The sequence below is a fragment of the Lampris incognitus genome, chromosome 8, assembly GCF_029633865.1.
Source record: "Lampris incognitus isolate fLamInc1 chromosome 8, fLamInc1.hap2, whole genome shotgun sequence".
Taxonomy (NCBI): Eukaryota; Metazoa; Chordata; class Actinopteri; order Lampriformes; family Lampridae; genus Lampris; species Lampris incognitus.
This window is the reverse complement of record NC_079218.1, coordinates 23,316,836-23,344,711: the sequence shown is the minus strand read 5'-3', so window position 1 is coordinate 23,344,711 and position 27,876 is coordinate 23,316,836. Positions and strand designations below refer to the sequence as shown.

The 27,876-nt window shown below is 42.7% G+C and overlaps 1 protein-coding gene across 1 annotated transcript; it reads right to left on the bottom strand.

Moving 5' to 3' along the window:
* Positions 1-7,122: 7,122 nt before the first annotated feature.
* LOC130116322 (G protein-activated inward rectifier potassium channel 3-like) lies at positions 7,123-21,002 on the bottom strand. Its single transcript, XM_056284242.1, has 3 exons — positions 20,826-21,002; positions 19,465-20,683; positions 7,123-7,319 (listed from the first exon to the last, which is right to left on the bottom strand). The coding sequence occupies exons 1-3, from the start codon at positions 21,000-21,002 to the stop codon at positions 7,123-7,125; spliced, it is 1,593 nt and encodes a 530-aa protein (XP_056140217.1).
* Between the last annotated feature and the right edge of the window lie 6,874 nt (positions 21,003-27,876).

The window sequence follows — 27,876 nt, the reverse complement described above, 5'->3', positions numbered from 1 at the left end:
TTTTCATTTCTCTGTTATGTTCTATTTAAGTTAAGGGGAGGATGGGATCATTCTGTTTAATGTGGAATGTGTGTGCTTTAAAATCTCAAAGTGGTGTTTTAATTTGGGGAAACAAGTATTGTAATGTCACTTTCTTTTAAAAACACAGTCTAAGGTTTGTTCAAAAGGGTTGATTTGTTTCATTTTCTGTTCTGGTTCCAAAGCACTGATTTAAGTCGATGATTTGGAAAGCATGGCTTTATTTTATGTGTAAAGAGAGACGGATACTATCTTGTGTAAGCGAAACAAAGTGTAAAACAAATGTAACAATGTGGAATTGATAGACAATACATGCAATCAAAAATGTATTTTTAAACAAAAAAAAATTTTTTCATAATAAAAAAAAACAACGCCCAATCTCGGAAGCTAAGCAGGGTCGGGCCTGGTTCCCGCCTTGGGAAAGGGTCATGACCCCCCCAAGTCCATATCCCTGGGATCCTAGGTTGAGCAAATCCTGGGATATCATGCCTTCATATGGGGAATTTGTGCCATCTCCTGGCAGGAAAAGGTATGACAGCTCTAGGCTAGATCAGTGCGCTAGCGTGCTCGCCCTGTAAACGGAAGATTGCTGGTTCAGTTCCCCGACCGGGTCATACCAAATACTCTAAAAATGATACCCATTGCCTCCCTGCTTGACACTCGGCATCTAGGTTTCTATTTAATGAAAGTAAATGGGGACTACAGGTGGAAACAATTAATCTTGCTTACTGTGGTGTATTAACAGTTCATCATCTATTCTCTGTTCGTTATTACATGCTGCCTCATCATTACACCATTCCAGACTTAGCTTGTGAGACATAGCAACATTGTTATTGTTGCTATGTCTCACAAGCTTCGTCTGTATTTTTTGCTTGTGACATGGCAAAAGGGAGACCTCAACATTCCAAATAGAAAATGGCTACATTGCATCATATGATATGCTAAATTATATACCAAATAAGCACATTTTACTAACACTTGTTATCTAGAAGACAGTCAATTGGATTGTTTTGAGTGGCAATCTCAGGTTAATCTGATGTTTCCAGATGACCCAGCCTTTCCACACAAGTCTTCATTTCAGGTCGCATTCAAGTAAGCATGCTCAGATTTCAGATTTTTATTGACTAACTGGACTGATTCCCAGAGGCTTGCTGGATAGTTTTGACAGCATCTCCTAGGATAAGAGGCATGGGACCAAAGCAGAAGACACTTCCTGTCATGGTCACTTCCAGTCATTATGGGGACATCTTATTTCAACAATACTAAACTTGCATTTAGTACACACACGGACATTGACAAATCTTTTATTGACAAAATTATTATTTTATTATTACTTATCAACTCACCAAATTTTAACAGTTTAAACAGCAGAATTAAAATGAAAAAAAAAAAAACAGACAGTGGGCATTTTTCTTCTCCGTAAATTATTATTTCATTTTAAAAAATCTCCATTTCACAGAGACCCATAAGAAATCACATATGTTAAAGCAGAATACAATTTTGCAAACAAATTAACAACTTCAAATATTGTTAAAATATATATTTTAAAATACAAATTTAAATATTTCTTTCTGTGTTACTGTTGGCATGTTGACCTCATCACTACATTGACTTGAGCGCTTTGCCTAATGACAGACAATCCCACACTTCTCAACATTAAAATGCCCCATGTTTGTCCTTTGTTTAAACTACCTATACTATGATTAATATAATTAGCCTTTTCACAACATTATGCACCTCTTTTAAACATTACCTAGGACTTAACTTGCAGTGCAATAACTTTAAAATAACAGTGCAATAACAGAACTTTGCAAAATAAAATGTAAAAGAAAAAACTGAGCCACAAATAACTCACTTTACTCACTACACCAGGTTTGGTGGAAGAACGATCCAGCATCGGATCCAGCCAACAGTTGAGCCCCCCCCCCCCAGTATTAATTGGTGTGTGCCCCGATCAGGAAGAAGAGAGAACAGGTGATCAAAGAAGCTGGCATCATCTGTGTTTGGGGCATATACGTTGGCCAGGACAACATTTGTATTAAGTTTTCTTTGTGAATTGGAATTGAGTAAAAGAAAAGCAAGGTGGTATGAGATGGTAGTAGAAGGATTTTATCCAGCATCCCCCGTGACCCTGAGAGCAGGATAAGTCGTTTAGATAATGGATGGATGGATGGATGGATTTGGCAACATTTTACGTCGGATGCTCTTCCTGACGCAACCACTAACCCTATGGATGGGGGCACAGGTAAAGCTCTGGATGCCATCCCAGTATTCATAGACTTGGGCCCATGTCAGTTGCAAAAAACATATTTATACATAAATAAGTATACATAATATTGTGTGCATATGATTATTACATGTACAGGTAAACAAATATCTAGAAACTGAAAGCACAATTATTTCCATGGGTATAAGCACAGAATAAAGTAATTTGTATGTCGCCACTTTACAGAGATGGGAAAGAGGCGGGGCCCAGGAAACGTTAAAATGGATCGGACCAAAGGTAATTGGCTGGGAGAGAGGCTGACAGATTTAGTACCCAACCGCAGGGGGCCGGCAGCCCACTTGCCTGTGTCAGTCAGGCACATAACACTTGGTTATTTTTGTTTAAGTGGGGGCTGGGTTATTTATATTTTGTGTTGCATCGACCCTAATTGTCAAGCGGCCCACCGGGAAAACTCCTGGCGCTCCAGATGGCCAGTCCGCCTTTGGCTGTGACTGATCAACTTTATACCTCTGTAGTTTCTACAGCTCTGCACGTTACCCTTATTCTTGAAACGAAAATCGGTACCAGTATTCTTCTTCTCCACACTTCAGGTGTCCTCTCAATTTCCAAGATAATGTTAAGCAGTCTAGTTAAAAACTCCACTGCCATCTCCTAAACATCGCCATGCCTCCACAGGTATGTCATCTGGACCAACCGCCTTTCCAATCTTCATTCATGGCTGCCCTAACTTCCTCCTTGCTAATCCACTGCATTTCTTGATTCACTATCCCCGCATCATCCAACCTTCTCTCGCTCTCTCTCTCTCTCTCTCTCTCTCTCTCTCTCTCTCTCTCTCTCTCTCTCTCTCTCTCTCTCTCTCTCTCTCTCTCTCTCTCTCTCTCTCTCTCTCTCTCTCTCTCTCTCTCTCTCTCTCTCTCTCTCTCATTTTCTTCATTCCTCAACCCCTCAACGTACTCCTTCCACCTTCTCACCACACTCTCCTCGCTTGTCAGCACATTTCCATCTCTATCCTTCATCACCCTAACCTGCTGGACGTCCTTCCCAGCTCGGTCCTTCTGTCTCTCCTTCTTTAGTGTCTAACCTCTCATAAAACTCACCATACACCTTTTGCTTTGCCTTTGCCACCTCTCTCTTCGTTTTATGCTGCATTTCCTTGTAGTCCTTTCTAATTTCTTCATCTCTGACTATCTCACTTCTTTGCCAACCTCTTCCTCTGTATACTTTCCTGTATACTAAACAGATTATGTTACAATCAAATACTCTCGAACAAATTTTTCAAACCAGCAGGTAGCGTTAATGTGACACTTTGGATACCAACTGCCACCAAAAAATAAAAATCAAAGAAAAAGAAAAAGATTCACAGAAACTCTCCCGATCCAATGTGATTTTAGATCAAACAGACTTGTCGGGTATTTGAATGCATCATTTTGCTTGAAATTAAAAAAAAAAAGAAACCTCTAATCATTTCGTTGTTTTGAGTTCCTAAGTTTTGGGAGCCATCAAGTCGTGTTTAGATTTGCGAAACTCTTGTGGGATTTTTAAACTAAACTTAACCTATCCTCAACCTAACCCTAATCTTAACCTAACACTTTTGTTCTTTTAAACTAACTTTTTTTTACCTAATACTTGTGAAGCACTACTGTGCTGAATCAAGTGCGCATGTGCAAGAGTTTCGCATATCTAGGGTAACCATCTAGACACGAGTACAAGAAATGGTCTGTGCTAGACTGGATTGGCCAGAGGGATGCTCTCACTGTGAATTGTTGTTTTGCTGTCAGGGAACTGGTGACGCTGTGGGCATTTGGTTGAGGTGAGTTGTTAAGGTTAGGATGAGGGTTAGCTAATCACAGGCATGAGAAGGCAGTACTACATGATAACACATGACACACCCACTTCAGGACCCCCGCCCCCCGATAATATTTCCCTAAAGGTAACATCATCAAATATGTCTCCTGCTTATCTTAGGTGTGCATAGAGTTTTACACCTAGACTTAGACTTAGACTGCTTTTATTGTCATTGCTTTATATGCATGTCTCATAAATACAAGGTAACATTACGTTTCACATGGACCAGAGTGCCACATAAAAACAAATAACATGCAATAAATATTAAAAACAAAAAGTGCATTAAAAACAAAAATTACTTCACAGACCTAAACATCACAAGCACACCTGACACAGACAGTGAGTGAGAAGGTCAAAAAGTCATTTTATGGAAGGTCTAAGTGTTCAGGCTGTTGAGGAACCTCACAGCCTGAGGAATGGAACTGTTGCATAGTCTGGTGGAGGCAGCACGGATGCTCCAGTACCTCTTGCCAGATGGTATGAGGGTGAAGTGGATGTGGGAAGGGTGGGTGGGGTCCTTCACGATGCTGAGAGCCTTCTGGGTGCACCATGCATCATAGATGGCCTGGATGGATGGGAGAGCAGTTCCTATGATCTTTCCAGCTGTCTTCACTATCCACTGTAGGGATTTGCGGTCGGAGGCCTTGCAGGTCCCATGCCAAACAGTGATGCAGCTGGTCAGAATGCTCTCTATGGTGCCTTTGTAGAATGTGATGAGGGTGGATGGGGGGGGGGGGGACTCGCCTTCTTCAGATGCTGCAGGAAGTGAAGATGCTGCTGGGCCTTCTTGGAGAGTGCAGTGACATGTGAGGACCAGGAGAGGTCCTCTGTGATGTGAACTCCCAGGAACTTAACACTGACTCCCTCCACGTCCATACCATTGATGGTCAGAGGGGTATGGTGGGTGCTGGTCTCTCTTTTTTTTTTTTTTGTATTTTTCTCCCCAATTGTACTTGGCCAATTACCCCACTCTTCTGAGCCGTCCCGATCGCTGCTGCACCCCCTCTGCCGATCCGGGGAGGGCTGCAGACTACCACATGTCTCCTCCAATACATGTGGCATCGCCAGCCGCTGCTTTTCACCTGACAGTGAGGAATTTCACCAGTGGGACGTAGCGTGTGGGAGGATCACGCTATTTCCTCCAGTTCCCCTGCCCCCCCCAAACAGGCGCTCCGACCAACCAGAGGAGGTGCTTGTGCAGCGACCAGGACACATGCCCACACCCGGCTTCCCACCCACAGACATGGCCAAATGTGTCTGTAGGAGCGCCCGACCAAGCCGTAGGTAACACGGGGATTCGAACCGGTGATCCCCATGTTGGTAGGCAATGGAATAGACCGCTACGCTACCCGGATGCCCAGTGCTGGTTCTTTCTAAAGTCAATAATGACCTCTTCAGTTTTTTTGATATTTAGGGAGAGGTTGTTGTTTTTGCACCTCGCCTTCAGTTGATCCACCTCCACTCTGTATGATGATTCATTTTTGTTGCTGATGAGACCTACCACTGTAGTATCATCAACAAACTTTATAATGAGGTTGGAGGTGGATGATGCTGTGCAGTCGTGAGTCAGCAGGGTGAACAAGAGTAGACTGAGCACACAGCCCTGTGGAGTGCCAGTGCTCGGTGTGATGGTCCTTCATAACTGGATGGATATTCATAATTTCGCCCATAATTATACATTTTCCCACAAAATCTTTATCATCATCCAACTATTGTTCTAAGGGCATATCAATTATAATTTAATAAGATCGAGTCTCACATTTTTACTTTTGGAGAAATACATTTTTTTAAGGGCCTGCATACATTAATGTGTGCTTTGGTGCAAGTCAAAACAGAGGAACAGGTTGGATAGTGAGCATGATCACCCCAAAATTTGAAACTCTTATCAGGAGTAAAGCACATCCCCAACTATCTCATTAGCCTCCCCAAATGCCTGTTAAGTGAAAACAGCCCGTTTAGTAGGCCTACTCAGATATTATCACAGTTATGCAGTTATGAGTTGTGATGTTCACACTCATCAGTTTATTAATCAGGATCAATTTGTTATTGCTAGAGAAATGTTCTCTGAATTTAGGGATGGAAATAGTTGTTTATTTCATGTTAAAACAAGGTTATGATGACATTGTGTATGTGTGTTTACTAGCCCATTTTTGAGAACTAAATTTGCTTGGTTTTAATTCTATAAAAGTGGGTCACAACTTAATGACTATAGGAAAATGTGGGTCCCAAGGCCAAACCAGTTGAGAACCACTGCTGTAGTGTGCACCAGTCTTTGGGCCTGTTCAGACCTGGCATTTTGTATCCAGATATATCCAAATTGCATCTAGATCAAGGCGAGACACCTAGCTGTACACACTTGGCATTAGGCTACAATATGTCTCTAATGTGTCTCAAATGTCCATGTGTGATCGGATCTCGGGTCACTGCTAGATATGCAAATAATCTACATATAGTTTCTGTTTATGTAATATACCAAACATCAACAATGCATGCCATCGTCAATTCTTTTCTTGGCTTTCCAGTGTGCTGAAAATAGTTGCCATACTGTTAATATATGGACCCCCCCCCCCCCGAAATATTCAGATATCATGGACAAGGCCACAGAATTACTCCTAATCTCCGTAACACACTGAAAAATGTCTTCCATCTTGTCTTGGCCCAACTGAAGTTACCAAAGATAATTTTGTCCCACCCATTATTATAATTATAATTATTAGTCAGAATATTATTAAGGGGGCAGACTATGATTTTGATTTGAGATTCCAGCCATCCCCTCCCTTGTTTGTCCCACTTAATTTTCATGCAGTTGTTGCTGTCTGGACATTTTTTTTCTTTTATCCGTGCTGTAACTCACATACGACACACACTGCTGGTGGTGGATGAACCCAGAGTCAAATATGGAGCAGAGCTTATTACAATTCTCATCTTTCAGTTTGTATCCTTTGAAAATGTCTGACAATGCTGTGGCATTAAATCTCATGAAATCACTATCAATTGAAGTCATTCCTTAGATGTAATATTATCAAAATACTTTAAAACAAAGCTTGCTGATCCTGTCCTGTGCTTCTGTCTTTTGCACTGAGTGGGGACATTTGCACTTCAAAGGTTTTGTCAAATGCGCTGTTGTCTACACGAAATGCCCCCTTCTCCAAAGACATGCAGGACTCAAATCGGTGGCCCCACAGGATCTCATCCTCTGTGTATGATGTCCGGGCTTGGCATGTCATGCCTGCAACACAATGAAGTGAACAATGCTGTAACAAAATGTTTGTTTTCTTAGACATCAATCTCAAACTGATACCCAGAACTCTGAATAGAAATTCACAATATTTGGTCACGTTTTTTTTTCTCCTTTTTTTTTTGTGAAGAAAAACTGCATGAGAAGGGGGATTGAAACAGCAACAGGAAATTTTGGGGATTTTGGCAACGATCTTTTTTTGTGTGCCACTATCGTAAAGACACCCGAGATGAATTTTCATCGAGTGTAATCTTCATAGTGTAGCAACAGGATGTACTACTGTGCAAAAGACTTAGGCATCCTAGATTGTTTATATAAATGGTCTTGGATGTTTATTTATGTTTTCTGAATTAGTGTTACTAGAAGAGAGCAAATTTTAGACTTCTAAACATTAATTTTCCCAAAAATTAAATGTTGCAGACATTTTTGTATTTCTTTAAAGAAAGCAACATATTAATAGACAAATTTTCAGATAAAAACTTGATTACTTTGTAGGCATATAGCCCAGTGCATGGTTAAACAAAGATAACAAACAAGTGCTAATGATCAATGACATAATGAGTTGATTGGACCAAACGTATTAACTGAAAACAGAAATGGATATAGAAAGAATCAAACTTGGAAAGGACAACCAAACTAAAAGTTGAGGGTGTGGCAGATGGTTAATCAAATCATCAATTCTTACACCATGGCAAGATTGAGCATAACAACAAGACACAAGGTGGTCATCCTGCATCAGCAAGGTCTCTCCCAAGCAGAATTTTGCAGCAAAGAGGATTTTCGAGATGTGCTGTCCATGCTGTTCTGAAGAAGCACCAATAAATGGGCATGGTTGAGGACCAGAAATGCAGTGGTTGGCCACAGAAACTGAGTGCAGCAGATGAGAGGTACATCAAACTGGCATCCCTCTGAAATCGGAAGAAGTCCGGCAGTGCTATTGGCTCTGAACTCACAGAAACCACTGGAACCCAAGTACATCTCTTTACAGTCTGCAGGACCATGTCGGTCAGAAGAAGAAAGATATACTGTGTGTGCGCAAGAGACCAGGTGGAAGCAGAGTAAGGCCAGGAGCATTGGAGGTGGGTTCAAACTCTTCTACCATGGTGTGGATGGGAGGAGAAATGGGGTATGGGTAATCCTGAAGGAAGACTATGCCAAGTGTGTTGGAGGTGAAGAGTCTTGGACAGAGTGATGAGTATGAAGCTGGAAATCGAAGGTGTATTGATGAATGTTATCAGCGCATATGCCCCGCAAGTTGGGTGTGAGATGGAAGAGAAAGAAGAATTCTGAAGTGAGTTGGATGAAGTGGTGGAGAGTGTACCCAAGTAGGACAGAGTGGTGATTGGAGCGGACTTCAATGGGCATGTTGGTGAAGGGAACAGAGGTGACAGAGGGGTAGGAATGTGGAGATGAGTGTCAGAACTTTGAATGTTGGCACTATGACTGGTAAAGGGAGAGAGCTGGCTGATATGATAGAAAGAAGACAAGTAGGCATACTGTGTGTGCAAGAGACCAGGTGGAAGGGGAGTAAGGCAAGGAGTATCGGAGGTGGGTTCAAACTCTTCTACCATGGTGTGAATGGGAGGAGAAATGGGGTAGGGGTAATTCTGAAGGAAGAGTATGTCAAGAGTGTGCTGGAGGTGAAGAGAGTGTCAGACAGAGTGATGAGTATGAAGCTGGAAATCGAAGGTGTGATGATGAATGTTGTCAGCACATATGCCCTGCAAGTTTGGTGTGAGATGGAAGAAAAATAATTCTGGAGTGAGTTGGATGAAGTGGTGGAGAGAGAGTGGTGATTGGAGTGGACTTCAATAGGCATGTTGGTGAAGGGAACGGTGGTGATGAGAAGGTGATTGGTAGGTATGGTGTCAAGGAGAGGAATGTGGAAGGACAGATGGTGGTGGATTTTGCAAAAAGGATGGAAATGGCTGTGGTGAACACCTATTTCAAGAAGAGGGAGGGACACAGGGTGATGTATAACGAGTGGGGGAAGATGCATACAGGTGGACTATATCACATGCATGAGGTCAAGTCAAGTCAGTTTTATTTGTATAGCCCATTACCACAAATTACAAATTTGCCTCAGTGGGCTTTATAGCAATACAACATCCTGTCCTTACACCCTCAGATCAGATAAGGAAGGAGGTGCTATCTGAAAGATTGGAGACTGCATGGTGGTGACAGGAGAATGAGGCCAGGCAGCATCAGATGGTAGTCTGTAGGATGACTTTGGAGATCAAGAAGAGGGAGAGGATGACAGCAGAGCCAAGGATCAAATGTTGGAAGTTGAAGAAGGAAGACTGATGTGTGGAGTTCAGGGAGAAGTTAAGACAGGCAGTGAGTGGGTGGTAGTGAAGAGTTGCTGGATCGCTGGGCAACTACTGCAGAAATGTGAGGGAGACAGCTAGGAAGGTACTCGGTATGTAATCTGTACAGAGGAAGGAAGATGAGGAGACTTGGTGGTGGAAAAAGGAAGTACAGGAAAGTAAATGGAGGAAGAGGTTGGCGAAGAAGAAGTGGGATAGTCAAGAGAGATGAAGAAAGTAGACAGGAATACAAGGAGATGCATTGTAAGAGATAGGTGGCGAAACAAACAAAATTGTGTGTGGTGAGTTGTATGAGAGGTTGGACACTAAGGAAGGAGAAAAGGACTTGTACCGATTGGCTAGACAGAGGGACCGAGCTGGGAATGATATGTAGCAGGTTAGGATGTTGAAGGATAGAGATGGAAATGTGCTGACAAGCGAGGAGACTGTGATGAGAAGGTGGACGGAGACTTTAAGGGGCTGAAGAAAACGAGAGAGAGAGAGAGAGTACGTTGGATGATGTGGGGATAGTGAATCAGGTAGTGCGATGGATTACCAAGGATGAAGTGAGGGCAGCTATGAAGAGGACGAAAAGTGGAAAGGTGGTTGGTCCAGATGACATACATGTGGAGGCATGGAGGTGTTTAGGAGATGGCAGTAGAGTTTTTAACTAGGTTGTTTAACACAATCTTGGAAAGTGAGATGATGCCTGAGGAATGGAGAAGAAGTGTATTGGTACTGATTTTCAAGAATAAGGGTGATGTACAGAGCTGTAGTAACTACAGAGGTATAAAGTTGATCAGCCACAGCATGAAGTTATGGGAAAAAGTAGTGGAAGCAAGGTTAAGAGGGGGGGGTGATGATTAGCAATCTGCAGTATGGTTTCATGCCACAAAAGAGCACTACAGATGCAATGTTTGCTTTGAGAATGTTGATGGAGAAGTATAGAGAAGGCCAGAAGGAGTTACATTGTGTCTTTGTGGATTTAGAGAAAGCTTATGACGGGGCGCTGAGAGATGAGGTGTGGTATTGTATGAGGAAGTCAAGAGTGCCAGAGATGTATGTAAGTGTGGTGCAGGATATGTATGAGGGCAATGTGACAGTAGTGATGTGTGCACTAGAGGCGATGGGTTCAAGGTGGAGGTGGGACAACATCAAGGATCAGCTCTGAGCCCTTGTTTGCAATGGTGGTACACAGGTTGATGGATGAGATCCGTCAGGAGTCTCCATGGACTATGATGTTCACGGATGACATTGTGAACTGTAGTGATAGTAGGGAGCAGGTTGAGGAGAGCCTAGAGAGGTGGATGTATGCACTGGAGAGAGGAGGAATTAATGTCAGTAGGAGCAAGACAGAATACATATGCGTGAACAAGAGGGAGGACGGCAGAATGTTAAGGATGCAAGGAGTAGAGTTGGTGAAGGTGAATGAGTTTAAATACTTGGCGTCAACTGTTCAAAGTAATAGGGAGTATGGGGGAGAGGTGAAGAAGAGAGTGCAGGCAGGGTGGAGTGGGTGGAAAAGAGTGTCAGGAGTGATTGTGACGGAAGGGTACCAGTAAGAGTTAAAGGAAAGGTTTATAAGATGTAGTCCATGGGCCAGACGATATTTCGGTACACTCAAGGTGGCAAAACTTACTTATAATTTTTGAAAGGATCCATGTCTGTAGATGATATTTTGGTATGATAGCCATTCCTGAGTGGCAGCTGTATCACAGTTATCAGCTCATGAAGTTAACCACCCGCTAAACTAAATTGCATTTTAGACGCTGGTGCATATCCTGGTTTAGCCTCATGGTCAGGACATTTTTCAATGTTCTATAATATTGTCTTTGGTATCATTTTAAAGGGGACCTTCTTAGCTTTCATTCAAGCCCTGTTGTGGATATTTCTCACAAATATAGAGGTCACTTGAGCTCTTCAACCCGTCAATAACACACATCTTTCTGCAGTTTTCGCCTAAACTATATACTTTCTTTTAGCCCTGTGGCATCTAGGAATATCAGGGACACAAAACACAAAAACTGGAATACTCACAGGACTGTAAAGATTCAGAAAATGTATAATATACCCATACTATTTCATTGTGTGAGGTGATTGTGAGCCTTAAATGAGAACTAGACCAAAGCCAGTTAGGTCACAAACTGGTTTTTTAATATTTTAAACAACATTGACGTTTACATATACTTAGTCAATGATACATGTAATCCCATATCATTAGTGGGTATATGTAATGGTAATGGGTAGGGTAATGGGTATATGTGAATATGGTTACATTATTGTTATCAAGCTCTGGGTAACCAAGTCCAGAATCAACATCCTGTGCATCAATAGACTACTACCACAGTAATACCATCAGAATCATCACACTGTCGTTCATCAAACTGCTCGTTTCTCTCATCATCTGACTCCCCAAGTTCAAAGTCCAGTTCTGGACCATCCTGCTGTTTTTGGTTAGTGCAGGTCTGTAACCTGCACATGTCTGTGCATGGAAGTCCATTTGACAGGCACATGCAGCTTGGCATTTTGCATGAATGCACACACTTGCATGTTAGCATTTCCAAGACCACATCTGGTGCAGGTGGGGAGCGCATCCAGTAAATGGCCAGCTTGCCTTCATCGTCTGTCCATCCATACTCAGTAGGGCTTGGCACCACAGGGTTAGCCTGCAGACAGCACTTCCATATTGCTGCCTGATAGTTGGCTCGTTGAACATGCATAAAGAGACAGTCTCTACATGGTGGCAGCTGGCTGGACTCAACCTCTCCCCTTTTGGTGCAGAAGAGCTGGTAACGCAGTTTGTTCACCTCAGCAGTGCTGCTATTAGCAACATACATCCGACAGGTGAACTGCTCAATTTTCTGGAACAGCTCATCACTCACATTCCATGTCTGTCCCAGTTGACTAAAAGTCTCTTGGCAGGAAGTGTGCTTTCTCACTATCTTCAGGGCATTCAGCTTCCCTCGACCAGCAAATGCACTGACAGTGTCACAGCCTGTGAAGGCATGTAAGCCAATTAGGCTGTCACAGATGCTGTCTCCAAGTGAACTTGCCAGTTTGGTGATGTCGACAAACCGTGTGCGGTTCTGAGTCCCACACTTCTGGTAGATGGGACAGGTGATGTCCTTCTGGAAGCCAAGACAAAGCACCATGACATCAGTGTCCTCAGCTGTGATGATAACTGACTTTGAGCCCGCATTTGCTGCATGCAATGCATGCAGGAGCAGACGGGTGTCAGCTTCTTCATGTGTGGAGTGCAGTTCTGCTGCTTCCTCACACCCATCTTCTGTCAACTTGTAGCAGGTTTCCTCACAGGTCATGTACAACACCTTGCCATGCAGCATAGCTCTGTATCGTGGGAGTTTCCACTCTTCCACCAGAAACTTGATGAGACTGGTCTTGTTGGAGGAACTGCACAGAAATTTTCTCCACTGCTGGACGTGGTGTCCCCCTGCAAGATTCTTGTACTGGAGAGTGATGTCTCCACCCCGGTTCAGTCGTTCAGCATCTTTGATCGAAGTCTGGTGATAGACATCAAAAACAACATCAATCCTCCCACTCTGTGCTCCCTCATGGAGGACCTGGGTCAAGGCTGACTCTGCCACCTGTGCAAAGGTTTTGTTGTTGCCATTCATTTTTTGGACCAGGCTCATCCCATCAATGATGGAAGTAGATGGGATTGGGATGTCTTCTGCAGGAGATACATTCTTTTCAAGCTCTCTGGCAAGTGCAGCCTTGTTTGTTTTTCATAAGGACCCATCAGCATTTGCCAGTGCCTATGGTAGTGGGCCCAATGGGTAGGCAAGGACATCCTTCAGATTCACCTTCCTGCTTTCAGCCACCAGGATCATGTGACTGAAAAGGTTTCTATCTGCGTTCAGAACCACATCCTGTGCTTTCTTTCCATGAGCTTGTTTTGTGCTGACATTGGAGAATGTTTTCAGACTTTGCTTTGTCATCTTGTCGTGGAATTTCACAGGTGGTGGGTCTGCATCTAACCTTGTTTGCTGGAATGCTTGGTAGGCCTCTCCTCCTTTCTCAAGAGCTCTCAAGAGATCTATGGTCACATCAGGTGGAGCCATGTTGCCAGTGGAGAGGCTAACCAAATCAATCTCATCAGGGGACATAGGATTGAGCCAGTTATTCTCCATAAGGTCCATGAGAGACTGGACATCTGCTTCATCTCTCTTGATCCTTGGACTCTGTAGATCTGGATGAGACCATTTGCACCTGCCTTGACCTGTCAGGTCTCTCAGCTGTCTGAGGTACATGCTTCTATACTCAGCTGTGAGATAATATTCGGTCACAGCTCCTGGCTTCAAGCTGAATCCCTTTGTCCCTCCAGCTGTTTGGGTGTCTTTGTTCACCGTTTCTTCTATAGCTTGGTCAACAGGGATTCGGCCAAAGGGATTGGTGGAGCCCAGTTGGACTGAGAAGCCTCCTTCCATGAATTCTGTGTACACATCTGGGTGTGTGATGGGCAGCTCAGACATCTGGGCGTAGTAGTAGGGGAGGTAGCGTGCATAATTCATGCTGTCATAAGCAAAGCACCATGGGATCATTGCTCGAATGCTAGCCAAGTGTAGCATCCAGTCTCCCTCTCTGGATGCTCGGATGAGCCCCAACAAGATTTCAACCATGTCCAAATAGGACATCCAGAAGTTCGAGAGGCTGCCGTTTCCACCTCTAAGGAACTCACGGTAGACTTCAAATAGATCCATGATGCGTGTACAAGAGCTGTTCTCGAGGACCTCCTTCAAAGCATGTTGTGAGACTTCTTTCCCAAGGCTGTCAATGGTCTTCAGTGTCTCATTCAGGTGAACCATGTCATTCCTGTGAGTTTCTTCCAACCAGGACAGGAAACCATTCAAGGTCAGTCGCATGAGAGCCTCATACAGGAGCTTGTGTAGTCGCACTGCCCTGTTGTACTTGCGGCCATCCATAACACCAGCAATTGAGCCTTCTGCAATCATGCCAGACTCAATGCAGAGGTCTTTGAGTCCAGCATCTTGGAAACGCTTTCCTATTATTGCCAGCAGTGTGCAGATGGTGTGGAATACCCCAAGCCTAACGATGATATCATGGAACTTGTCATGGTGTTTCCATGTGATCTCGACAGCCTTCGCATACAGGGCTTGGTCAAAGACACAGACAATCTTCCTCAGGGCTAAGCACTGCATGATGCTCAGTGACTGGTTAAGCACCTCGTTGACAGTAGACATTTGTGTCGCTGGAGCATTGATGGTAGGCAGATAGCCTATATTGTCGGGGATGACCGTCATCTCTCCTCGAGTCAGGATGTTGAAGCCTGTCCAGCTGCTGACTGACTGTTCTTCTTGTTGTGACATGCGTGCTAGGACCCAAAGAAGGTTTTTCTCTCTGGCAAGCTTAGTATTGGCTGCAGTATCAGCATCTGACTTTTTGCTTTGTGGTGGCCCTACCCGTTGTCCAGCATTGTAAGTTGGTAACATTGGTGGGGGTCCATCAATGCTTCTCTTCTTTGTTTTGGGAACAGTGGGCATAGGTTGGACAGGAAGTGGGTTGACTGGCTTTGCTTGCACAGCAATCCCATTGACTCTGTGAGATGTCCCCTCACCACTGACAGTTTCTTCAAGACGGTCGATATTGTCCCAGGCTAAAGTTGTGAATATGCCAGGATGGATGTTAGCTGGAAGGGCAATGCCACTCCCTGATGATGAGAGTTTCTGGAGACACAGGGCAGTGTTGATCTCTTCCATCTGTGAATAGAACACACTGTGACCAAGTCGGTTGAGGATGTTTATCAACTCTACATTTCCTGTCAACGATTTGACACTGAATGGCAGAACAATGTGCTTGGAAGGCTTGGTATTTCCACATGTCACTGCATATACTATGTCATGGCCAAATGACTGCAGAAGGCACTGCACTCTCTGGGATGCATGATCAGGATCATTTGAGCCTGTGAGTAGAGAGTACAGGAAGATAATGAGCGACTCTGGAATGGTAGGACATTCTGCTTCTGGTTTGACTTCAGGCGGCCAGGTTTGAGGAACATCTTGACTTTTAATGTCTGCTCTCAATTTGATGGCTGCTTTGGCTATAACATCTTGTGCACTGACACTTTTCAGGGTCTGCAGCTCCCTTTTGAGACACTGATTTTCTTTGGCAAGTTCCCTCATGGACAAGTTATCGGGATAGAGGAGGAATTTTCCTTTCTCATCAGGGAATATCTGCAAGGCTCCAGCAAACTCACTCACCAGGTTTCGCCTTATGTGCTTCTTGGTTGATTCCTTGACTTGGGCAATGCCTTGGGAGTTCATTGAAGCTACCAGTCTAGAAGAGAGATCAGTCCTTGTCATCACTTGAGGATTGCCAAAAAGCTCCATCCTGATGAAGAGGAACAGCTCATTGTATGCCTTATTCACAGCAGCTTCATACTGGGCTGCAGCATCATCATCTTCATTGCTGGCAACCTCTCCTTTGGAAACCTCTTCTTTGGTGTAAAGTCTATAGCATGACCTGTGGTAGTGCCCTTCAGCTGCTACAAGGTCTCTACTCACAATGGCAAGGATTCTGCTGTCCCTTTTCTTTGTGGCTGCACTCCTGATCTTTGCATCAGCTCGCAGTTCTCGACACTGCACCAGTACTTCTCTCGTATTCTGTCTCTTGGAATATTTGCTGTTTTTCTGACAAAATATGCACTCTGCATCATAAGTCCTAGATGTACTTGGAGCATGTCGAGCTACTCTCTTAGATTGTTTCTCTTCAGCAGAGACACAACTTTTCTTTTCTTTTGCAAGGAGGCCATCAAGAATTTGCTTCATAGTGAAGATACTGCGACACTTTCTGTGGTAGTAGATTGCTGGAATCTGTCCCTCAGGAATGTCTTTTGCCAGTTTCAAAACTGGTGCATGATTTCGTATCTGAGCTGCCCTGAGCAGAGTTCTCCATGAGTCGACACTTTGTAGTGAAACCAGCTTATCTGTATCATCAGAACAGTGGATAATGCACTCCACCCGTGGGCGCTTTGGTATTGGGTAAAAACTTGCTTGTTCACCAGTGGCCATATTCAGTCAGTTTTCACCTGCCACATACAAACAAATACATGTAACTTAGGTGTATGAACACTACTAAAACAAAGTTTACTTTGCTTCACCAGCGTCATATTACCATTATTTATCTTACATAGCCACAAATAGATACATTACCTAGTTGCTATGCAACAGCTGTATTTTGTCCACATGAGGCCGCTAAAATCAACACAAGATGAAAGTTCCTCGTAGCCACTTTAACTAATCATATTAACATATACATTAAAAGAACATGCTAACATTATGGGAAATTAGCTTACAATCTTCTCCAGAGTGAGACAAGAAGATAGATACCAGTTTCCTCTATATGTGTTTAGTAGAAAGCTATCTGGCTGCACGTTAGCCTAGCTTAGCACAATGAATGGAAGTACACAGTACTGGTTATCCTTGGTTGTTGGCCAACTAAGAACTGTCCCAGAGTTTAAGCTAGGCTAATCAGTACCAGGGGTGTTGAAATGCTATATTTGTAAAAATCTGGGCAAATACACAATCGTGAGAGGCACAGAAACAGGTTTCCTGAAAGAAAAATGAAATAGGTGCTCATTTGGAAAGGTTATCATGTATTATTATCTTCTGTTAGTGTACCAAACAAAATGGCACCAGTGAAGTTGTGTCACCTTGGGTGATATCGATATCTGGTCTGACCCATGGACTAACTGGCTTTGGTCTAGTTAGTTTCTTAGTAATAATGCCCTTCTAATTTAAGGTTCACAATCACCTCACACAATGAAATAGTATGGGTATATTATACATTTCCTGAATCTTTACAGTCCTGTGAGTACTCCAGTTTTTGTGTTTTCTGTCCCTGATATTCCTAGATGCCACAGGGCTAAAAGAAAGTATATAGTTTAGGCGAACATTGCAGAAAGATGTGTGTTATTGACGGGTTGAAGAGCTCAAGTGACCTCTATATTTGTGAGAAATATCCACAACAGGGCTTGAATGAAAGATAAGAAGGTCCCCTTTAAAATGATACCAAAGACAATATTATAGAACATTGAAAAATGTCCTGACCATGAGGCTAAACCAGGATATGCACCAGCGTCTAAAATGCAATTTACTTTAGGGGGTGGTTAACTTCATGAGCTGATAACTGTGATACAGCTGCCACTCAGGAATGGTTATCATACCAAAATATCATCTACAGACATGGATCCTTTCAAAAATTATAAGTAAGTTTTGCCACCTTGAGTGTACCGAAATAGGAAATTTTGGGCTCTGGCCCATGGACTAATGGTAGTGACATCAGTTATGTTGTATGGTTTGAAGAAGGTGGCACTGACGCATAGCTGGAGGTGGCAGAGTTGAAGATGCTAATATTTTCATTGGGAGTGATGAAGGGCAGGATTAGGAACGAGTATATTAGAGGGGCAGCTCAGTTTGGACAATTTGGAGACAAAGCAAGAGAGGCAAGATTGGGATGGTTTTGACATGTGCAGAGAGAGGTGCTGGGTATATTGGGAGAGGGATGCTGAGGATGGAGCTGCCAGGTAAGAGGAAAAGAGGAAGGCCAAAGAGGAGGTTTATGGATAAGAATAAGATGAAGAAGAAGAAGAGGGAGGAGAAGGAGAAGGGGCCGGAATTAATGGAATCCTCAAAGCTGAGAAGGACAAGCAGATCCATCCATCATACAATACCATCAGGGAGGTGTCTGATCAGTTCCAACTTAATTTTGCAGCAGGACAAACACATGGCCAAGGTCATAAAGAACTACCTTCAACAAAAAAGAAGAACAAGAAGTTCTACAACAGATGGAATAGCCAAAGTCTGGTCTGCAGAAGAAATGTAGCAAGTTCTCCAAGATGCTTGGAACAACCTACCAGTCGATTTTCTTATAAAAAAGCATGACACTGTACCTAAGAGAATTGATGCATTTTTAAAGGCAAAGGGTGGTCACACCAAATAACAATTTGATTTAGTTTTTAACTGTTTACTGCTCTTTATAGTAAATTGTAATACTTAGAAACTTTTCATTTCATCAGTTTTGGAAACGTCTTTGCTTTACTTTGTTTTAAATTTATTTCATATTTTTCCCTTTTTTCTCCCAATTTAGTGGCCAATCGATCCCTATTTTAATTCAAACACCTACCCTCGTACTGCATGCGTTTGCCAATTGCATCTCTCCGGCCGGCAGTCTCGAAGGAGACTGCCTCCCCACTTTTGTGACAAGGCGACTCCGGGCCGAACCACTGTTTTTTCCGACACACACAGACGCATTCACGTGATGAACACAAGCGGACTCCGCCCCCTCCCGAAGACAGCGTCGCCAATGATTGCTGCTTCATCGAGTCCGGCCATAGTCGGATCTGACGAAACCGGGGCGCGAACCCCAGTCCCCAGTGGGCAACTGCATCGACACAAAGCCGATGCTTAGACCGCTACACCACCGCGGACCCTGCTTTACTTTGTTTTCATTTTATTTTTAACATATGCAAAAGACCTTTGCACAGTACTGTACGTGCATTCCTTTACAGGCCATAGCTCAAAACTATGAAAGAAGTGGAGATATGTTTGCAACTGAGGTAAAGTAAAATTGTTATATGTGTGCCATAAACCAATCTGTGTTTCCAGGTAGTTTTTGTGCCTGGTTGCAGACAAAATGCTTAGCGAAAGCAAGGCTTCTAGGGAACTGATCTGAACAGTGATTGTGTCATTCTCCCATCGCCACCACACTATGCAACTTGAATTTAATTGCATGTTAAAGCAAAAAGTTTCCCTGGTGTTACTTTAAATATGCATGACAATATCCCAACAAACCTGATGCTTCCACGATGCCCTCAAGAATGATGATGATCTCTAATGTCTCCCTTCTCAGGCGCTCAGCCCCCACCTCCCAGAAGGGGCTACTTTCATTGATGATATGGGTAATGGTCTGAGGTTCCACTAATAGGAGCCTGTCTCCCCCAGTATCGTAGCCCAAGTTGATCTCTGACTGCTCCAGTGGGATGAACTCACCCTCCTTGGTTTGCCTAGACTTGATAAGCTTTGCACGGATCTTGGCATCCACCATGTGGCTCTCCCTCAGGTCACCAATACGGAAGAGCAAGCAAAGCTTCTCATCACGCTCAGATATGACACAGTGCTTGCCAAAGATGAGTGTCTGGGCTCTCTTTTGTGGCCGGGAAATCTTGACAAACATGCAGCCCACCATGAGGGCATCAATGATGGAACCTAGAATTGACTGGGCCATCAGGAGCATCACGCCCTCTGGGCAGTTAGCTGTCACCATTCTAGAACCATAGCCAATAGTCCTCTGGCTCTCAACTGACAGTAGTAGCGCTGACAAGAAACTGTCCACGTTGTCAAAGCACGGTTGCCATTGTGGGTCTGCAACATGTGACAAATCATCACGTAGCCAGGCATCCAGGAAGTAGATTGCCGCAAAGGCCACCCATGTGAGAATGTAGCACATGGTAAAGACAAAAAGGAACCAGCGGTACTTGAGGTCCACTAGTGTGGTGAAGATGTCAGAGATAAAGCGGCTTTTGTCCTCAATGGGACCCAGATTGACCCTACACTTGCCATCCTTGGTTACATAGCGCTGCCGTTGATTACTGGCTGTGCCGTATGAGGGTTGCTCATCACCAAGAAGCTTACAGTGCTTCTTAATGGTCTTTTTAATACACATGTTCTCCATTGCACCATTAGCATGGATTGAGATGTTGCTGCCACCGATTTGACTGCTTGCGTACCACTTAGAACTGAAACGCTTAAGGTGTCGACTGCGGTGCGAGCGTCGAGGTTTCTCTGTCTCCTCTATTGGTTCAAAGGGGGCTGCATGGATACTGTAACAACAAGGGGTATCTTGGTTTGTCAAACCCCGAGGACACTGGTTGCATGGGTTCTGAGTCTGAAGGGAAGGAAAGGTCTTCAGAGATAGTGCGGAAGCCGGGGAGTTTTGGTTGCTGCAACTCAAGCTTGGGATGAGAGGGACTCTTGTGCTTAGGATGTCAGCCATGGTGGACTTAACAACAGTCTGAATTGAAAGAAAATAATAGCATCATTAGGATTTTTCACGTTTCATTTTTCACACAATATGCACATGTTGTTTCCAGACGTAATAAAGTGTAATCAACTTTATTAATTAAGACGCGATTAATTTGTAAGGAAAGCTGTACCTTATTAGGGGAAGAAGTGTTGCACACAGAGTCTGGTGATCTGGGAAGGTAAGCCAGTAGATGTTTAGCTTTGAGAGTCTGCGTGGGAGGAACAGAGTTCCTTCGAGGGTCAATTCTTGTGGGACTTCTGTTTTGACTGTTACTTTTAGTATCTTGTGGCATGACGTTGCTGCACATCATTGGGAGATCATTGACGATACACAATGTCTTTGGATTTTTAAGTATGCTGTCAATGGCTCCTGAAGTTGCAGTTCTATCCCAGCATAGTCTCTGTTCCTGTTTCAACAAATAAATCACATTGAATCATAGGCCTTGTTGATGTCACTCAGTTTTGCAATAACAGCTGCAGATGAGGTGGAGATGAACTAAATCCCTTCAATCAGTTCAGCCTCTACTGTAAACTTAGGCTTTGTGGAAAATTAAATGTGGTATTTAATTACGATGGCTCAAGTAAAGACAGTGCTATTACTTCAGACATTGTCATTCGAGAAGCTTTGAGGAGAATTTAAATGATATAAATTTCATCAAAATGCAAATTTTCTTGCAAAGCACAATTTCAAATAAACTAACCATGTTTTCAATTGATGTTAACTCCAGCTTCACTTTTTTCAAACGTTATGATAAAACCTCAAATAACCTGAGATACACTATACTGTAGTAGCTGCAAGTTTACTGGACTTTACCAATAATTGTCAAATGTTCCTGTTGTATTAAGTTGCAACAGGGAAACCTCCTGTTTATTATACCATGCAGGCTCTCTAGTCTGATGTGGACGATCGTTGTTAGTGTCCAAGTCATGCTTAAATTTACTACACATCAAGGGATTATCACTACTCCTCCAAATTAATCTGAGAGAAATGAAGAAACATGACAGTAGATTTAAGGAGATTACTGACTATTTGCCAGAAAGAAGGCTTAGGCTAGATAACGTTTTGACCAGATGTGGTCAAATTAACAGCAGTCAATATCTTGTTTCTTATGAAAATTCCACCATGTCTTGATAGTGCTGTGCATTCTGTACCTACAGTATCAGACTGCAACAGACTATATAGTATGAGCTACGAAATATTTGATATAGTTTTTTACTGTCCCAGGGAGCAGATAGACTGGACAGTATTGTTCTGTAGAGAAACCCTACAGACTCCAATATGATCAAACTGAAAGACACAAACTGGCTTGTAGACAATTTGTAATTTCTCAGAATTATTCATAATCTGTGATCCTGAAAGAAGCCCTGTGAGATAATGAATTTTACCCAAATCACGAAGACTTTACAGTGACTGAAAATTATTGGGTAGCAACACTTTCCTTTCAAGAAGTTATCAAAAGTTGGAAATGTTTTTAAAAATAAGAACACCTGCAAGAAATTACGATATAGCTCTTGGGGAGCAGCGCATAGTAAAGTAGGTCAGCCATATTGAAAAAGCTAACTGTCAAAAAATTAAACCACCTTCAGCTATGTATGTAAAGCATACCTTAAGCAGAAGAACACAGCTGCTGTCAAGGCTCAGCTTCCACGTCCGAGATAGTGGGATACCAAGTGAATGCAATGTGGGTGTTCCAAGTGATGTCAGAGCGACACTGGCAAGACGATAGACAGTCCAGTCATAGATGAAGGGGGATGTACATATATACTGACCTCAACCCCCTGCCAATCTCCCTCAGCATCATTCAGCTTATCTCTGTCTCTCTGACAGCATTGACACACATCCATTTCAAGGGTTAGCATTTAATCTTGTTGTTACACAGGAAAAAAATAAGAATAAAAGGAAGCTATATACAGTGCATCCGGAAAGTATTCACACCCTTTCACTTTCCCCACATTTTGTTATGTTACAGCCTTATTCCAAAATGGATTAAATTCCTTTCTTTTCTTATCTATCTACATACAATACCCCATAATGACAAAGTGAAAAAGTTTTTGCAGAATTTTTTGCAAATGTATTAAAAATAAAAAACTGAAACATTGCATGTACATAAGTATTCACACCCTTTATTCAGTACTTGGTTGAGGCACCTTTGGCAGCGATTACAGCCTCAAGTCTTCTTGGGTATGAAGCTACAAGCTTGGCACACCTATATTTGGGGTATTTCTCCCATTCTTCTCTGCAGATCCTCTTGAGCTCTGTAAGGTTAAATGGGGAGTGTTGCTGCACAGCTATTTTCAGGTCTTTCCAGAGATGTTCAATGGGGTTCAAGTCTGGGCTCTGGCTGGGCCACTCAAGGACATTCACAGACTTGTCCCGAAGCCACTCCTTCATTGTCTTGGCTGTGTGCTTAGGGTCGTTGTCGTGTTGAAAGGTAAACCTTCGCCCCGGTCTGAGGTCCTGAGCGCTCTGGAGCAGGTTTTCATCAAGGATCTCTCTGTACTTTGCTCCATTCATCTTTCCCTCGATCCTGACTAGTCTCCCAGTTCCTGCCGCTGAAAAACATCCCCACAGCATGATGCTGCCACCACCATGCTTCACTGTAGGGATGGTATTAGCAAGGTGATGAGAGGTGCCTGGTTTCCTCCAGATGTGACGTTTGGCATTCAGGCCAAAGAGTTCAATCTTGGTTTCATCAGACCAGAGAATCTTGTTTCTCACGGTCTGAGAGTCCTTTAGGTGCTTTCTGGCAAACTCCAAGCGGGCTTTCATGTGCCTTTTACTGAGCAGAGGCTTCCATCTGGCCACTCTACCATAAAGGCCTGATTGGTGGAGTGCTGCAGAGATGGTTTTCCTTCTGGAAGGTTCTCCCATCTCCACAGAGGACCGCTGGAGCTCTGTCGGAGTGACCATCGGGTTCTTGGTCACCTCCCTGACCAAGGCCCTTCTCCCCTGATTGCTCAGTTTGGCTGGGCGGCCAGCTCTAGAAAGAGTCCTGGTGGATCCAAACTTCTTCCATTTACGAATGATGGAGACCACTGTGCTCTTCGGGACCTTCAAAGCTGTAGAAATTTCTTTTTACCCTTCCCCAGATCTGTGCCTCGATACAATCCTATCTCGGAGGTCCACAGACAATTCCTTTGACTTCATGGCTTGGTTTCTGCTCTGACATGCACTGTCAACAGTGGGATCTTATATAGACAGGTGTGTGCCTTTCCAAATCATGTCCAATCTATTGAATTTACTACAGGTGGACTCCAATCAAGATGTAGAAACATCTCAAGGATGATCAGTGGAAACAGGATGAACCTGAGCTCAATTTTGAGTGTCATAGCAAAGGGTGTGAATACTTATGTACATGCAATATTTCAGTTTTTTATCTTTAATAAATTTGCAAAAATTTCGACAAAACCTTTTTCACTTTGTCATTATGGGGTATTGTGTGTAGATTGATGAGAAAAAAAGGAATTTAATCCATTTTGGAATAAGGCTGTAACATAACAAAATGTGGGGAAAGTGAAGGGGTGTGAATACTTTCCGGATGCACTGTATATATGTGTGTGTGTGTTTGTGTGTGTGTGTGTATGTTTTGTCCTATGTATATTCAAAATTTAAGAGGCAACTGATATGACTTATGGCATAGCGCCATTGACCCATAGGTTAGATGAAGATAAAATCCAATTTACAGGGTTTTGAACTTCTGCAACTCCATTTCAGTAATAATACTTTGTTTAGTCTGACACTTTTGGAACAAACTATGAAGGGTTACCTTTCTGGAGAGAAGATGGTCATGTATATAGCCGAATATGTTGGAGAGCTACAGTTATTTTAGTTTGGGTTAAGGCTGGATGATATATCGATATTATATTGATGTCGGTGATAGACTTGATATCGTGTGGGATTTTGAATGTCGTAATAACGTGATAAGTGAGTGTTGTCTTTTCTTGGTTTACAAGGCTGCATTACAGTAAAGGTATGACATTTTCTGAGCTTGTTAAGACTATTGTAGCTGTTCTACTATATGCTTCTGCCTGCTTGGTCATAATATCCACATTAGCAGTGACTGTTAATTGTGATAATTACCAGTCCGCGGTGGTGTAGCGGTCAAAGCATCGGCATTGTGTCGATGCAGTTGCCCACTGGGGACTGGAGTTCGCGCCCCGGTCTCGTCAGATCCGACTATGGCCGGACTCGACGAAGCAGCGATATTGGCAACGCTGTCTTCGGGAGGGGGCGGAGTCCGCTTGTGTTCGTCACATGAATGCGTCTCTGTGTGTGTCGGAAAAAACAGTGGTTCGGCCTGGAGTCGCCTTGTCACGAAAGTGGCGAGGCAGTCTCCTTCGAGACTGCCGGCCGGAGAAATGCAGTCGGCGAACGCATGCAGTACGAGGGTGGATGTTTGAATTAAAATAGGGATCGATTGGCCACTAAATTGGGAGAAAAAGGGAAAAAATCAGAAATAAAATATAATTTTTTTTTATAATTGCCAAAAAGCTCTTGTTTGTAATATATTTTATGAAAGCATCAATAGTCATCCCGACTGTTTCGTCATAATATTGATAGAGGTATTGGGTCAAAGATATCATATTTGATTTTGTCCATATCGCCCGACCCTAGTTTGGGTACATAATTTCTAGCTATGGGCTCAGAAATCAAGGGGTAACCTATGGCGTTAAACTAACCAATATGAATTATAAGCAGTAGATTGACAAGTCTTTCACATCTTGGGTTGCTAGACTGATGAGATACAGCCCTTTGTGTGCCAGTTAAAGGTAGTCACCATATGCTACTCAGTTCAGCGGCAGCCATTTGTCTCTTTGCTGCAAGACTGGCAGCAAAGTGGAGGATGCGGACACTAATTGCTCATATATCCCAGTGTGAGCCATAGCAGGGGACAGGAGGCATGCCACATCCAAGATTGATCTTAAGATCCCATTTACCTTATTTCCATATAATGAGAATTAAAAAAAATGTAGTAAACCAGAAAACTGAGGTGGTTTTCACACAATCCCGAATTTACACTCTGAGTAATGCATCCAAGGCTGAGACGTAGGGCCTACAGAAGGATTACCTAATTTCAGACACTTACCAGGCCTTGAAAACATCCTCCGTCTGCAAAACAGACTTCTTCAGACATTTGCCTGTTACATCAGTATTTCATAAAAAAAATGTGATTGCAACACAATGAGAAAAGAATTGCACTGATTTGAACTATATAAAATAATACTGTTACTGAACAGGTGTACTAAAAAAGGATAAAGATGAGGATGCCAGGATTGTACATCTATAGATTTTCGAAATTATAGCATTTTACAGAGTAAAGGAAAGATTAAAGAGGCTTTTTGACACTGTAGCTGCAGTATACACTAAACCAAACTCGAACTATTGCTACTGCCAGTGTAGCAGCTGTAAGATGGTTGCTCACAGACCGAAGAACACCAGTCACACCTGGAATCAGGATCTGCACATTTATTCTAAGAAAAGTAGCATGGGGCACAGTCAATTCACACACAGTGGCAGGCTGTCTCTAATCCCCCATTACAAGAGCTTCTCAACTTTGCCGCTAATTCGCAGCCACGTCACTGCTGCCTCTCTTGTGTGTCACTAATTTAAGTCCCCCTTGCTACAACAGGTAAACTGGAACTACATATTCATTCGTTAAACATAAGGTTGGTGATATACAGACTATAACAGAAAATATTACACACAGGTTTTGAGAATGTTCACCAAAAGAAAAAAAAAGTAAAATAAAGATAACATGAACAACATATTGACTCAGCCTACACCAGCACTAACCCAGCTCAACCAAACCTGAATGAAGATTTCCAACCCCAGAGGACATACATCCATATTATATTAAAGCTGTCCCACAAAAAGGAGCTTTCTGAGCAAAAGAGTGTAAAAATGTCATTCTGCTAGACAGAGACTTGAGAGAAAAAAAAAGTGTGCTGTTGTAAAAGGCCTCACGCATTCCATTAAAAGGCATGAGTGCAAGTTCCTCATCTTTTCAGACTTGTTTTGAATTTTTGTCAGTCTTTTGAGTTTTAAAATTTAAATGTTACATTTGTTTTGGTTTTAAATTCAAAGTAAAAAGTCAGTGTTCTGAATGAGTTGTGTGTTATTTATGAAAAATACATATCCCAATTTACCAGTTGATGGGGAAAGTTGTTCCGAGTGCACAACCTGTTTAGCTATTTATAACTGTATTTTCATACAATTTTTATACATATACCACACACATACACACACACACACACACACACACACACACACACACACACACACACACACACACACACACACAAAGACTGAGGCTCATTATTATGCAGCTCCACAGGAGCGTCTCATAATTTCTCCCACAAAAGATAGTCGGCAGGACTTTAACCAGCTAATTTCTTGTCTTCTGGTTTACAGCAGTCGACTTCTTTGAAAATGAATGATTTACATTTCTGTTTTAGAGAACAGGAACATCTAGATAACTGGTATGGTAGCTTTTGCAAACTGATTAAAGAAGAAATGGAAGCTGGAGACAACCATTATCCTAAAATAAAGTTATTCAGTAAGAAACCTTATATATATAATTAGCACAAAAAGTAAGGAAATTTGTGTTTGGTAGGTTATTTCTTTGTTGTAACAATGCTTTTGGGCAATAAATCTTATACCGTTCGAAAGCCTGTTTATTTCCCTTTTAAATGGTGCCACATTTGTAAGGAAGATGCATTTGTGGGATGAGCATGAGCAGCAGAGCTGAGTATGTGGGTTTTGCCCATGGAAAAATTTGCCAAATCTTCTCTGCCAATGCCAAACAGCTTATTTTGCTGTTGCTATTGACTCTTGTTTTGAGCTTCTGGTACCCCAGGTGCTGACAATCAGGTGCCTGATATAAGATTTATTGCCAAGAAGCATTGTTACAACAAAGAAATAATCTACCAAACACAAATTTCCTTACTTTTTGTGCTAAGTTTATATATATATATATATATATATATATATATATATATATATATATATATATCTCAACACGGATACCGTGTTGATATTCCGCTCATTAGTTGAGCACTCACAAAACCATTGACGGTTTCGGAAAAAACCGCTATATATATGTGTGTGTGTGTGTGTAAAGCAAGAGTGTATGTCGTACAGTCATTGGCCATATCACCAACAATGACAAGATGGCCTACAGA

What these genes read in the sequence shown, in the direction of transcription:
- LOC130116322 (XM_056284242.1), bottom strand. Translation starts at nt 21,002, where the DNA reads ATGTGCAGCAACGTCATGCCACAAGATACTAAAAGTAACAGTCAAAAC. An exon ending in ACACTTCTTCCCCTAATAAG is followed by an intron (nt 20,684 to 20,825) that starts GTACAGCTTTCC and finishes CTTTCAATTCAG; the next exon opens with ACTGTTGTTAAGTCCACCAT. An exon ending in GGGCATCGTGGAAGCATCAG is followed by an intron (nt 7,320 to 19,464) that starts GTTTGTTGGGAT and finishes ATTGTGTTGCAG; the next exon opens with GCATGACATGCCAAGCCCGG.